General features: G+C 44.4%; 1 protein-coding gene across 1 annotated transcript in view; it reads right to left on the reverse strand.

The window, feature by feature from the left end:
- LOC132158465 (transmembrane protein 145-like) overlaps positions 1-15,120 on the reverse strand; it is a 29,435-nt gene that overhangs the window by 13,785 nt on the left and 530 nt on the right. The window contains exon 2 of the mRNA XM_059567891.1: positions 8,974-9,048. Coding sequence (XP_059423874.1) covers positions 8,974-9,048 — 75 coding nt within the window. The remainder of the gene's footprint in view (positions 1-8,973; positions 9,049-15,120) is intronic.

Genomic DNA, 15,120 nt, shown 5'->3' on the forward strand with positions numbered 1-15,120 from the left:
CTTCTGCATCTTTCTTGTGATTTAGTGCCAGTTTGCCCTCCTGCCCATTATTTACTGACGTAGTTTCCAGGGAGCGATTTTTTTTTTTTTTTTTTTTTTTTTTACTCAGTAATTAATGTGTTTTAAAATGTAGAGAAGTACAATACTTTAAACAAAATATACTTAAGTAAAAGTAAAATTACAGATTTAAAAAATTACTTTAAAAAGTATTAGTAGACAAAAAAGCTACTCAATTACAGTAACGCGAGTAAATGTAATTCGTTACTTTCCACCTCTGGCTGAGTTAGATGTGTTCCTAGGTCAACATATTTTGTTGACCCTGGAACAACATTTTACTCAAAAAATGTAGTCTTGACCATATCCCTACACCTAAACCTAACCTTAACCATGAGTGTTCCTTAAAATCAGAGGAAATGATAGATGAATGACACTGATGTACAAGCACCTAACAGTGATTGTAAGCGTAAACTTCACAAAATCTATAAACTTGTTCTTCAAATCTGATTGGTTAATCACAATTTTGTTCCAGGGTCAACAAAGATGTTGTCCCAGGAACATGTCTCACTTGGTAAAATCAGGTTCTTCGCATTATAGCTATGCTATCATCACCTTTTACAGGTTAGGGTATAACGTTTTTTTTTTTTTTTTTTAACACACTTGGCCAATATTAGGGGTGTAACGATTCACTCGTTTTCTCGATGCATCGATTACAAACCCTGACGATGCATATGCATCGATCTTGAAACATGATTTTTGAATCATGAATCGCCGATCTCGGACAGTAATCGATTCAAAATGCTAAGAATCGAATGAATCGTGATTTCTATAGCGATTCTAATACTTTTTTTAAAAATATATACACATTAAGTTACTACAAGCACAAATTAATGGAGACATTGAACAGTGTTCGTGAATCGTGCCTCTTATATGTCCTTCACGCGCTCCACTGTTTACCGCCTGAGACTTAGAGTTGTGACGTTCGCGAACGAACCGATTCTTTTGAACGGCTCATAAACATGAACGATGGGAGCCGAGTCGCGGCTGGAGGGGAGCCGTTCTTTCTGTCGTTCTTTTTTCCTATGCGTGTTTCACACAGATGCACACAAATGAGCTCCTCCGCGAGACAGAACAGTTATAGGGGGAGGGGCGCACCCAGCGCAGGCCAACCCTTTATAGCGTTATGTTATTAGTTATTAGTTGTGCATGTTCATTGCAGCCCACTTTGTTATTGTTCATTGACTTGAAGGGGCTGATGTCCTATTTGCAAAGTTTACAGTAGTAATAGTATGTAGTATGTAGACATTTCCATTTTATTTATTCTAATTTTATCTACTTTAAATATTTTTTGTTTTCTATCAAAATGTTCTTGTGTGATAACAATGTTCTTGTGTGAAAGTGTTTGTAGTAAAAGCTGTTCCCTTTCGAGAGTACTCTCGTACTGCGTAAGCTAGCTTACGCTATGGGAAAAGGTCCCCTTTTCTCGAGAATATGAAGCCAAAAATTATCCTTAATTTTTAAATAATGTAAAACGCAGTGCTGCAGCACAGCAGACCCAAGCGAAGCGGCTCGCGCGCTTATTGGCTGTGCTGCGGCAACTACAGCAACCTATGGTGAGGCGGCGGAGAGTAACGAAGTAACGTCAGAGCGCGCCAAAATAGGCGTGGCTGGAACTATATAAGCCACCGCTTCACCATAGGGATCAGATTTCATCTCCTTCAGCGATCTCACCTGCACTTCGCTGTCTTCTCCGGAGAAGCCTCTACACGCCGTCGAAAAGCCTCTCAGCGGGATAGCACTGCAACGCAGATCTGAGGACGCCGGCTCGTGCTTCATCTCGACGCCGCCTTCAGCACTCACTTCCTGCTGCGCCATCCGGCGTGACTATATCCTTTTCAAAGCTAGTGTGTTTGCCGCTGCATCACACTTTTTTCCTCCAGAATTCGAGGCGTTGTTTCAAATGCCTCGGGCCTGCACTTCCTGCCGAGGTCCTCTGCCCAGCGAGGACCGCCACATCATCTGTGTCTCCTGCCTGGGCCGCGAGCATGCTGAGAGCGCACTCTTCAAGGGCGGCTGCCCTGAGTGCGACGACATGGCTATATCGACCCTGCGGGCTCGATTAGCTCAAACCAGCCACGATGCTCCACCCGCTCCGCCTCTTCTCTCTCAAGTGCCGCGTAAGAAACGCCGCGATCAGAGAATGCCTGAGCATACTGCTACACGCGAGCTCACGCCGGAACACTCCCCGCGTGCCTCGCCCGCTCTCTCTCCTTCGCCTGTCCTCTTCGTGGACGAGCAGCGCCAGTCCCTGCTCACCAGCGCCCCCTTCTCCTTCGGAGCGCCTGAGGCGGAAGAGGACAGACACGACAGCCTTTCTCTCGCCGCGTCCAGTAGTGAGGAATGGTCGGGCTCCATTGCGGACCCCCCCCCCCTCTACAGCACCCAGCTGCACCGGACAACGCGCCGATATCGACGCGGAGCTTACTCGCGTGTTTACAAGGGCTGTCAGCGACCTTCAGCTCGACTGGTCTCCTCCAGACGAGCCCGCTAAAAGCAGGCTGGATGAATGGTTCTTGCAGGGGCGCCCTTCGGCCCCTCCGCAAAGAAACGCCCCCTTCTTCCCGGAAGTTCACAATGAACTCACGAAGTCGTGGAAAGCCCCATTCTCCGCACGCTTGAAGACTTCTGTCTCGTCAGCGCTCTCCTCTGTCGACGGCGCCCGAGACCACGGTTACGAGAGCCTCCCCCCTCTCGAGGAGGCTATTGCTGCACACCTCTGCCCGCCCTCAGCCGCTGGATGGCGGTCGAAGCCTGTGCATCCATCCAAGCCGTGCCGCACCACCTCAGCTCTCGCTGGCCGAGCTTACACCTCCGCTGGTCAAGCTGCTTCGGCTCTACACACCATGGCTGTGCTGCAGGTTTTTCAGGCCAGACTTCTCCGTAACCTGGACGAGTCTGCCCCAGATACCTATGACTTTAAAGATCTCCGCAGCGTTACTGATCTAGCCCTGCGTGCGACAAAGACCACAGCACAAGCGATCGGCCGAAGCATGGCAAGCCTCGCTGTTTTAGAGCGACACCTCTGGCTCACGCTCACGGAGATGAAAGACGCCGACAAATCCGCCTTTCTCGACTCTCCTATCTCGCCTTCCGGCCTCTTTGGCCAGTCGGTTAAGGGTTTCGCTGAACGCTTCACTGAGGCTCAGAAAACGTCACAGGCAATGAGACACTTCCTGCCGAAACGCTCTAGCTCTGCTGCGGGACGCCGTAGAAATGCGCCGCCCCCTCAGACCTCGAAGCCATCGGAGCCAGACTTACAGTCTCGCCCAGCGACCAAAACCCAGCACCGCTCTCGCTCTACGAGCCGCAAACCGCCAGAGAGACGGGGACCTCGGCCCAGGATTGTGCTGAACCCCGAGCCTCCGAAGCCCTCCTGACCTTCGGGCTGAAAAGACCGTGGTTAAGTCCCGCTGCGGCCAGACCACCACACAAGAAACCTCACATGCTTCCTCCAATCCCCTCACTAAAGGCAGTTGGAGATGTCTATACTGCAGTAAACGAGCCTGTTACAATGCACGCACGCCTGCACACAAACGCCGTTTTCACGGCGACCTCAATAAAGCACAAAAAGAGCTTTTTCTATGTAGGCAGTGTGCCCACTACACAGTACGCACCCCTACATGTATACACACTCCCCCAAGTGTCACAAAGACTCACTCAGGTCTCCTTTCATGCCCACCTTCCCGCTCGCGCCGGAGGTGCTCTAAATGTAGCGCGCGTGCCCACTTCTCAGTGCGCAACCCTACAAATAAGCGCTGTCACCACAGTGTCACAAGCACAGCATACTCGAGCTACTGGTCCCCTCATAACAGGCGGCCAGTGCCCGAAGCACATTCAACCCATAGCCGCACGAGCCGCTGCATGGCAGGCCATCCCCGGCATATCAAATTGGGTTTTGAATATAATAAAACGAGGTTACTCGCTCCAGTTCGCTCGCAGACTGCCGCGCTTTCGCGCCGCGCTTTCGCGCCGTGGTCGAAACGAAAGTGAAAAGCGAAATGACACACGTCCTTCGCGCCGAACTGATAAACCTTCTTGCAAAAGGGGCGATAGAAACTGTCCCCCCTGCGCAGCGCGAGTCAGGCTTTTACAGCCGCTACTTCCTCGTACCAAAAAAGGATGGCGGTCTCAGACCCATCCTAGATCTCAGACGTTTGAACAAAGCGCTTATGACGCGATCGTTCAAAATGTTAACTACCAAACAAATACTCGCGCAAATTCGCCCGAGGGATTGGTTTTTCTCAGTGGATCTGAAAGACGCTTACTTTCACATTCAAATAGCACCCCATCACAGGCCATTCTTGAGATTCGCCTTCGAGGGGCAGACTTATCAGTACATGGTTCTTCCATTCGGCCTCTCCGTAGCGCCCCGTACGTTTACACGGTGCATGGATGCCGCTCTCGCACCCCTGAGAATGCGGGGAGTGCGAGTATTGAACTACCTCGACGACTGGCTAGTTTTAGCCCATTCCGAGGAACTACTGACGACACACAGATCCTGGATCCTCAGCCATTTAGAATGCCTGGGTCTCACGATCAACACTGTCAAGAGCGCTCTGTCTCCCAGCCAGAGGATTTCCTTTTTAGGGATAGACATAGACTCTGTGACATGTACAGCGCGTCTGACGTCACAGCGCGCTCTCACTATTCAGCATTTAGCCGTGTCGTTCAAAGCCGGGTCTCTTTACCCGCTCAAACGATTTCAGGAAATGCTAGGTCTGATGGCATCAGCCTCTGCGGTTCTCAAACTGGGCCTGCTGCGCATGCGCCCACTACAGCGCTGGCTGAGAGACCGTGTTCCAGCGCGCGCCTGGATTTCCGGCCGCGCGCGCATCAGGGTGACCCACGGCTGCATCACAGCTCTGGCCCCTTGGAAAATAGCCAACTGGTATCAGTTAGGCGTAAGCACGGGCGCTGTCTCGAAATGGAAAGTAGTCTCGACAGATGCATCCAACCTCGGTTGGGGCGCCCTGTACGAGGGCAGGTCTGCCTCCGGCCTCTGGTCGAGCCCGGAGCGACTGTTACACATAAACTGTCTGGAGATGATAGCGGTCGAACTATCCCTGAAAGCTTTCCTCCCATTTTTAAAGGGCCACCACGTTCTGGTCAGATCAGACAGCATGTCAGTGGTGGCCTACATAAATCGCCAGGGTGGTGTCAGGTCAGAAACCTTGCACACCATGACCGAGCGTCTTCTGACATGGGCACATTACAATCTGTGCTCGCTAAAGGCAGCGCATGTACCTGGCATCCTGAACCGGGGCCCGGACATGCTTTCCAGGGCGAATGTTCCCCCTGGGGAGTGGTCTCTTCACCCACAGACGGTTCAGTTGATGTGGAGCATCTTCGGCAGGGCATAGGTCGACCTCTTCGCCTCAGAAGACAACGCTCATTGCCCAATATATTTTTCAAAGAGCAGGGACGCGCTGGCCCTCGATTGGCCCAGACGCCCGCTTTATGCCTTCCCACCGGTCGCGATGCTACCGCAGGTCATCGATCGGGTCAGGAAGAGCAGATGTGCTATGCTGCTAGTAGCCTCACTCTGGACGACCCAACCTTGGTTCTCCGAGCTGATGCAGCTGTCCAGTACAGCCCCATGGCCAATACCGCTGCGGAAAGATCTCCTCACGCAGCTGAAGGGCGCGCTCTGGCATCCCCACCCCGAACTTTGGGCCCTTCATGTATGGCCCCTCAACGGGTACCCGGGAACCTCCCTGAGGGAGTGTTAAAGACCATTACGGAAGCCAGAGCGCCCTCAACCAGGCGTCTATACGCGCAGAAATGGTCAGTGTTCTCCACCTGGTGCGGGACACGGAACCTAGACCCTCACTTATGTGACGTGACGGAGATACTCTCCTTCCTACAGGAGCGTTTAGATGCGGGCAGATCCCCGTCTACGCTCAAAGTGTATGTGGCAGCCATTGCAGCTTCTCATGCTCCGGTGGCCGGCCTATCACTGGGAAAAAACGAACTGGTCATTCGTTTCCTTAAGGGAGCTCGTCGGATGAACCCTCCCCGACCCCCTTCAATCCCTTCCTGGGACCTGTCTACGGTCCTAGAGGCCTTAAAGGGCCCCCCTTTTGAACCGCTTCAGTCTGTCGATATGAAGCTTCTTTCGTTCAAAACCGCTTTTCTACTGGCTCTGGCCTCAGTCAAGCGAGTGGGGGATTTACATGCGCTATCTGTAAGCGCTGACTGTCTCGAGTTTGGGCCTAATGACTCCAGAGTCATTCTCAGACCAAGACACGGCTATGTCCCCAAGGTGCTCTCAACACCGTTCAGAGCGCAGGTCATCTCGCTGTCAGCCCTTTCCTCGCAAAGCGACGAAAGCAACGCAAGCTTCATCTGCCCCGTCAGGGCTCTTAAAACCTATATTGCGCGCTCCGCCTTATTCAGGAGGTCGGACCAGCTCTTCATATGCTTTGGTGGGCGCACCCGAGGTCTCGCCACCACGAAGCAAAGCCTATCGCGATGGATAGTAGACACTATCTCGCTGGCTTACAAATCTAAGGGCCTTCACTGCCCGTTCGGCATCAGAGCCCATTCCACCCGAGGTATGGCCTCGTCATGGGCGTGGTCCTGCGGGATACCACTGGATGATATCTGTGCGGCGGCAGGCTGGGCCTCTCCGTCCACATTTATTAGATTCTATAATCTGCAAGTCCCTGCCCTGCAGGCCAGGGTACTTTCTATATAGACGTGCTAAGCCTTATCACGTCCCCCTTTTTTCGTTCCCTATATAAAGCTCACTAAGGTTGGCTGTTGGGACTGGGATTTCTCCTGCTATAAAGCCCCGAGCTCTCGCCTCGGGCTGTGACAGGTCGAAGTTCCCGAGCACGCACGGCGTTTTACATTGTGTTCCCATAGCGTAAGCTAGCTTACGCAGTACGAGAGTACTCTCGAAAGGGAACGTACTCGGTTACTAACGTAACCTCGGTTCCCTGAGATGAGGGAACGAGTACTGCGTAACCTGCCGTGCTATGTGCTCGGACCGGGTGATCGCTTCAGTCGATTTAAAACCTGATCCCTATGGTGAAGCGGTGGCTTATATAGTTCCAGCCACGCCTATTTTGGCGCGCTCTGATGTCCAATGGGCGCGAAGCGCCCCCATTGGTTCGTTACTCTCCGCCGCCTCACCATAGGTTGCTGCAGTTGCCGCAGCACAGCCAATAAGCGCGCGAGCCGCTTCGCTTGGGTCTGCTGTGCTGCAGCACTGCGTTTTACATTATTTAAAAATTAAGGATAATTTTTGGCTTCATATTCTCGAGAAAAGGGGACCTTTTCCCATAGCGTAAGCTAGCTTACGCAGTACTCGTTCCCTCATCTCAGGGAACCGAGGTTACGTTAGTAACCGAGTACGTTTTGCACAGAAATTCATTGCAGCCGGCTTTGTTTTTGATGTTTATTTGAGTAGGTATTGTATGAATAACATAAGTCAACGTAGCTTTACACACACACTTTGTACTAAAGGTAAATCCAAAATAGTGATGTCACTGTCTAAGCAGAGGGATTTGTGCAACCCTATGGAATATAGTCCACACATGACAAACGAGGTAATAATCAATATTTCAGAATAATTCAAACTCAGATATTGGTGTGTGATATCTGAGTTTTAATTATTTGACTACAAATCTCACCTCATTTTTCCTCCCAGTAATTATTTCCAGGATAAACTGAGATGCCCCCAAGCTGGCTTCTTAAAACTGACTAAATATTTAAAAAGAGCCAAAAGAGTTCTTTTGAACGGCTCTTTGAAAGGAACGGATCGCGAAGATCCGGATCCCCTCAAAGAGCCATAAATCCCATCACTACTGAGACTGTCACAGGATTGCCCTCGCACTCCGTTCGTCTCTGACGCAGCTGACGTGCGATCTATAGGACTCGTGGCCAGTAATGCTAACGTGAAGTAGCTTTACTTTTCTGTAGTTTGTCAATGGCTCTCAGCATCTTACCGACAGCGTTACCTGAGCAGTCTTCTCTTCCGGGTCTATTATCAGTGCATTCACGACGCTGCTGATGTGTTTTCTGGTGCTCCCAATAACAAAGATAACATGTCAGCAGTGTTGTACGTCAGCAGCGTCACTGCAGTCTTGTGAACTTGCTCACAACAGACACGAAAGAGAAGATAATGCTTAATTAAATTGTAATTTTTGTTATTTTTGGATCAAATTGTATTTGTTATGCTTCAACAAGTTCTAACTGACCCTCTGATGTCACATGGACTACTTTGATGATGTTTTTATTACCTTTCTGGACATGGACAGTATACCGTACACACAGTTTCAATGGAGGGACAGAAAGCTCTCGGACTAAACCTTAAATATCTTAAACTGTGTTCCGAAGATAAATGGAGGTCTTACGGGTTTGGAACGACATGAGGATAAGTTATTAATGACATAATTTTCATTTTTGGCTAAACTAACCCTTTAATGCATCCATCTATCCATCCATCCATCTATCAATATATAATAACAATTATTGCCTAATTAGATGAAAGTTCATAAAGATCATAATATGCGTGTATGCGTGTAAAACACAACAAACTAAACTTAACTTTAAATGCTTTAAACTGAATCTAAGCATTATGTTGTACAGTCTGACAAAAATAATATTTATTTTGATATTTGCTAATGATTACAACTAATAGTGTTATTAAATCATTAGTGTTTTTAAAGATTAACTGTAAAGAAGAATTAAATGACAGCAAAGGTAATCTAAATGTAAATATAAATCAAATGAGTATGCATAACTAAATATCGAATATCAATTGAATCAAGCAATCAATCCAACATAACTGGTGATACTTATAGGCCTAAATGTGCTACTGATGTATTATGCATCCATGCAAATATTTTTTGATACTACATTAGTAATCTGCTCATGAGTAAAAATTCAAATGCAGGTCTTTAAGTTTACCTTGGGGTATCGGAACTTGAAGTTCAGTCTGCCAAAATCAGTCAGGAAGCAAAATCTTGTGAGGAAAACCCAGTCCTGTGAAGAAGAGGGGACGGAAACAGAAGGGAATCAAATAGTTATGTAGTGGCTGTGTCTGGATGGTAACCTTTATTCCGAGCGACATTCATGCGCTGTTTTTTTGGAGCAAATGTAAATCTCATGAGACTTTCATAGAACAGCTTCACCATCCAGATATGACATCATTTAGCAGACAAAGCAGCTTACAGTATATTTATCAGAAGCACATTTCCCCTGGAGCTTGCTCAATGACACATGATGGACCACAGCTTGCAGCATACTTCTGCTTCCAAGCTTCACACCCCAATAATTCATAAAGGCAGTCCTATCTAACTGAGGCAGTGATAACGGTTTAAAAAATCTACATATCGCATTATACTGTAACAGCTGAAGAGTTAATACGTTCCTGCAGTGTTCAGGGCTTCAGTTTGCACTTTTAAACTTACGCTGACAGACACACACACAGTCAGTGAAGTGTAAAATGGCAGTACGTGCACTGCAGCTTTCAGCCCCATGTCCATATTAACCTCTCCCTTCAGTGTCTTCTGTTGGTGGTTTCCATAACAACAGGTTTCCTTGACAATACAGACACCAGCCTTAAGACTTTCTGACCCAGAACTGAGGCCAAATAATCACGTCACATGACCAAGCTTCTGAAAGACTACCTTGTCTCTCTAAAACAGAAGCACAAGTAAAAGAGCATCTATGGTCAGTCAGCCAGTTAAAAAAACATCCACTCAAAAAGAAAAAGGCCCTCTCTGATACAAAAATCAAAGTACTATTGTCATGGCAACGGACACATGATGCACTTTGCAGCTACTATAGAAACAAGAAGAGTCACAAATGACTATCCTCAAATCCAAAAAACAAAAACTTCACAACATTATTCCCGTCCTTGTTCACATTCTCATCGGTCACATTTCCCATGTGATCGCACAGTCAGATTTGTCAGAAAAAAATAACAAATATTACACTTTATTTTATGGTGTCCTTGTTACACATTACATGTACTTACTATTATTATAACAATTATGCATATCACATGCAAGTAACTCTTAGCCAAACCCTAACCATATACAGGTGAATCTCAGTAAATTAGAATGTTGTCGAAAAGTTCATTTCAGTAATTTAATTAAAATTGTGAAACTCGTGTATTAAATAAATTCAGTGCACACAGACTGAAGTAGCTTAAGTCTTTGGTTCTTTTAATGTTATGGCTCACATTTAACAAAAACCCACCAACAAATTAGAATATGGTGACATGCCAATCAGCTAATCAATTTGGCCACAGTTGTCGTATTCCTCTTGTTAAACCACTCCTGTACCACAGACAACATCAGAGCTGGGCTAAGGAGAAGAACTGGACTGTTGCCCAGTGGTCCAAAGTCCTCTTTTGAGATGAGAGCAAGTTTTGTATTTAATTTGGAAACCAAGGTCCTAGAGTCTGGGAGGAAGGGTGGAGAAGCTCATAGCACAAGTTGCTTGAAGTCCAGTGTTTCCACAGTCTGTGATGATTTGGGGTGCAATGTCATCTGCTGGTGTTGGTCCATTGTGTTTATTGAAAACCAAAGTCACTGCACCCGTTTACCAAGAAATCTTGGAGCACTTCACGCTTCCTTCTGCTGACCAGCTTTTTGAAGATCCTGATGTCATTTTCCAGCAGGATTTGGCACCTGCCCACACTGCCAAAAAGCACCAAAAGTTGACTGGCCAGCAAACTCACCAGACCTGAACCCCAGAGAGAAACTATGGAGTATTGTCAAGAAGAAAATGACAAACGAGACCAAAAAATGCAGATGAGCTGAAGGCCACTGTCAAAGAAATCTGGGCTCCCATACCACCTCAGCAGTGCCACAAACTGATCACCTCCATGCCACGCCGAATTGAGGCAGTATTTAAAGAACCAAAGACTTAAACTACTTCAGTCTGTGTGCACTGAATTTTTTTAATAAAAGAGTTTCACAATTTGAGTTGAATTACTGTTTTTTAGTAGAAAGTACATGTAATAAATTAATATAACTTAGTATTTAAATGTACAATTACACTGTAACAAGGACACCTTAAAATAAAATAAATAAAATCTGAATTATACAGAGGCATTTAAAGTGGATGTGAATGGGCCTTATACAGAAAGTAAAACAAATATATAAAAAAATACTATTTCAAAAGTATAACCACTAGATGTGAAGAGTGCTTGTTATTTAGCATAAAGAAATGCTTACCAACCTTTTCTTTGGTATTTGAAGTAATATCCAATTTTCAAAGTATCACTGTTTGCTTCAGGCCAATATATATTTTTGTGTCTATCAAATAATTGCCAGTGGTTGTAGCCGCACTGGGTTGTACATTATAATTAACTCAAATGATATATAGGGAATTTTAATAATTAATCAGGAATATGATTTATATATATATCATATGACAGTTACATTAAAATTATTGAAGATGAAAAATAGGTCAATTGTATATATCAATAACTCATTACAAGGCACTGTAATTTACTCATTAATATGTCAATATTCCATTCTTCATATCAATTATAGTGATATCTCTTACTGTAAATTACCGCAAATCAAACAGTGGTTTGTCCAGCAAACGGCCGTAAGATTAACTTATCAACTTTCAATGAAGTTATCACTTCTTATAATTCAAGGAAAAATATTCTCTGGCCATGAAAACATTATCCTATCATTATGAAATTTCGGTTACTAAAAAGTAAAGAGCTTGTAGCTAAAGATCAGACATTTCATTGACTCGTGATGTGAGCGTTTCAAACAGAGGCAATCATGAATATATATATTGGTTTTTAATAATTGAACTAATAATACTGTACATCAAACTACAAATCACACAGAGTAAATACGCGTACGACAATACAGACAGTAAACTTTGTACAAGACATAACGGAATCCAAATGAGGGAGGGAGAGAGAGAGAGAGAGAGAGAGAGAGAGAGAGAGAGAGAGAGAATGAGTGAGAGAGGATGAGAGAGAGAGATGAGAACGAGTGAGAGAGGATGAGAGAGAGAGGTGAGAGAATTAGGCGTGATCACAGAATTACGCGCTCAGTTATGCAAACTCACAGACAGTAACCCTTGAAAGACAACAACGAATCAAATCACCTTGAAAAGGTACTAGACATACTTTAAGCAGCATTTAAATCTCCATAGAGAATGATACTTGCATGTGGTCTCTTTGTGACTCGCCAGACCAGCGTGTGTGTGTGCGTGGTCCTTTGCAGCTAGGCGTGTTCTTTCGTGTCTTCCGGGGCTGCTGCGGAATCGCGCGATATTTGAAAGGTCCAACAAACGTAATGATTCAGAATTCGTCTTCCTCGTGTAGAGAGGAACTTAGTAAGTAAAAGAAATGAAAACAACGGAGATGAAAGCTCCCGAGGGAGCCATGAGAACAGGCTGTTCTCTCAGCCTCCATGCTGAGATCAATGGTGATAGAAGAGCGGACCAACAGCGCGAAGAAGAGCAAGAGCGGCAAGAAGAAGAGAAGACAGGGAGGAACTTCCTGGGTCAGTTCTTATGGCTTGACTGGTTCACACCTCTGTTTGTGTGAACAACCAATGAACGTCCACGTTCTGAAGCGGGAAAAATGTTCCTTTGTCTGGGGCACCACCCACTCTAATAAGTTATGGCTTATCGGATTTCAGTAGTGATAATCTAGCAAATTCGTAATTCCAGATTAATACATTTTTCATGAATTTCCTTTATATAAGTGAGTCCGTCAAAGCATGTCGATTAAACAGATATAAAAAAATAACATATATAACTGATAGAAACACGACGTTACATTCATATGCAGAATTACACACATTTAAAGTTTGACTAACACACGATAAACATTATACTCCAATTTGATTATAGAAATCTATCTAATGCACCAAAAAGGCAACAGTCAATATGTTTAGAAATACGTTTTAAAAAGGTACCAGTGATCTGGCTTTGCTGTTCTGTCAGTTAGGTCATAAAGTTTTACGACCTGGTCAGGGGGGTAGGGTTACAACTCATGATTCTATTTGAGAACATTAAAATTAGGAGAAACATTTCCAATTTACAAGTCAGCAATTTATAATCCTCGCATAACAGGATTAACCATTCTATGCAACACACAAACCTATTCAAAATACATATTATTAAGGACTTACATAAAGAGCGTAAAGAAAAGTTTGTGTGTGTGTTTAGGAATGTGGGTGTTTTGTTTCTTCTTTGAGGCTCGCGCGGGTATCCCTGGACAGTCTCAATAGGTGTAATAACTGTCACCCACGCCAGGATGTTGCCGACATTGCGGCGCCCCAAATGGTGAATTATGTTTGAAGATGTTGTAAAACGAAGGTCCTTGTTTACTCACGCTCTGGTCTTTGAGTGCAGAATGTGTTAGAGAGTCAGGATTCATTAATATGGAACAGATGGCTGAAATACCATCAGCTCATTAGTGTTACAGGTTCTCGTAAGGCTCAGTGCAATCAAATAACTCTCCCAACAGCTATTAAAAAGATTATTTTCTATGTAAAGTTCCAAATATACTATTGTGTAGCTATGAGAGTGTAATGGTATAATGAAGGTAAAGGTGATTCAAATGGTTTCACAGCTCTAGTAATACACAAGTGCAACAGTTTAAGACAACAATTAATATAAGCACTTTAATAAAATAACTAAAGTCCGTTAATAAACCAAAGGGAAGGTGAGAGACATGGCACACAGACACTACGTTAATCAAGCATTATACCCAGCTGCAGTATCTGGGCACTTCACCGAATCAGTGGTGGACTCACGTCTCAGTGTCTTTTCAGATCTCTGTCCGCTCGCTTAGCCTCATTAAGAATTAATTACCAATCAACTAGTCATGTCACCCCAGGTCTACTGGACTTTTAAATGATTCATTACTTAAGTTACACAACGGAGCACTGGATAAATGCACTCACATGCACTGACACACATATACACTAACACATCGACCTGAATGCCCCTAGAAAGAGTCTTATATGCCTGTGGCAGTGTTAGTTACCCATAGGCTGTTCCCTGCTCAACCCTCTGGCCAGACTCGATTCAGAGCAAGAAGTACAAACACACACACACACACACACACACACACAGTATACATACATATAGTCAACTCAAACTAAAACTAAAATTGAAACCATAAAACAATTTTTGTTATTTGCAATAAAATAAACATTAACTGAACTTTTTATTTCAGCTAGTTCAACTTTTTATTTCAGCAACATTTCTCATTTTCATTACGTTTACTTGATGTACTAAAATAACTAAACCTGAAACAAAATGAATACAAACCATATAGACATAAAAAAATTTAATAAATAAAAAGGAAAATAACGGTGTTTCACACAACCAAACATGTTGAACTTGACAAAATCTCCCAGTAATGTATAAAGTGTGTGTGTGTGTGTGTATGCGTCCATGGCAGTGTAAAAGAACGACCTTGAAAGGAAATGAACAGAAGTGAGATTAATGAACTATTTAACCGTTTCAGCGATCTAAAAGGAAAGCAGGATCAGTATTTGGATACAAGCAGGAACAAGTTGTTGTTACATTACCCACAGCAAAAACAGGACAGGACTCATCTTACAACTGGCAAATTTAATTGGAAGAGACAAACACATACTTAATCATAATTTAATCATTTAACTCCCTGCATACAAATTGAAGCTGTCTATGGAAGCTTTTAAGTACTAAGAGTCATTTTAAGCAATTCTTTATAAGCTGACAATGCTTTTTGAAAATATATTTTTTAGTATTTCCCCCATATTTGTTCATTAAATTATTCTGATGAAAATAAGTGCTGCAATAACTTTTTGCAGCAAAATGAGTCTCACTATTTGCTTCAGGCCAACATTTACTTTGTGTCTATTAAATAATAGCCAGTGTTTTTCACATATGGCACACTGCAATCAAAACACCAGACAGTTATTAAAAATAAAGAAAATGATGGATGCCAAATAAAGACACACTTCAACAGGAATATATGACTCAAATCATCTGGTTCCAATTTAATCTTTAATTTTAATTTTAAATGAGCACAGATAAGCAACCTTAATATATCTGGACACCAACATGTGATAA

The sequence above is a fragment of the Carassius carassius genome, chromosome 15 (assembly GCF_963082965.1).
Source record: "Carassius carassius chromosome 15, fCarCar2.1, whole genome shotgun sequence".
Classification (NCBI taxonomy): domain Eukaryota; kingdom Metazoa; phylum Chordata; class Actinopteri; order Cypriniformes; family Cyprinidae; genus Carassius; species Carassius carassius.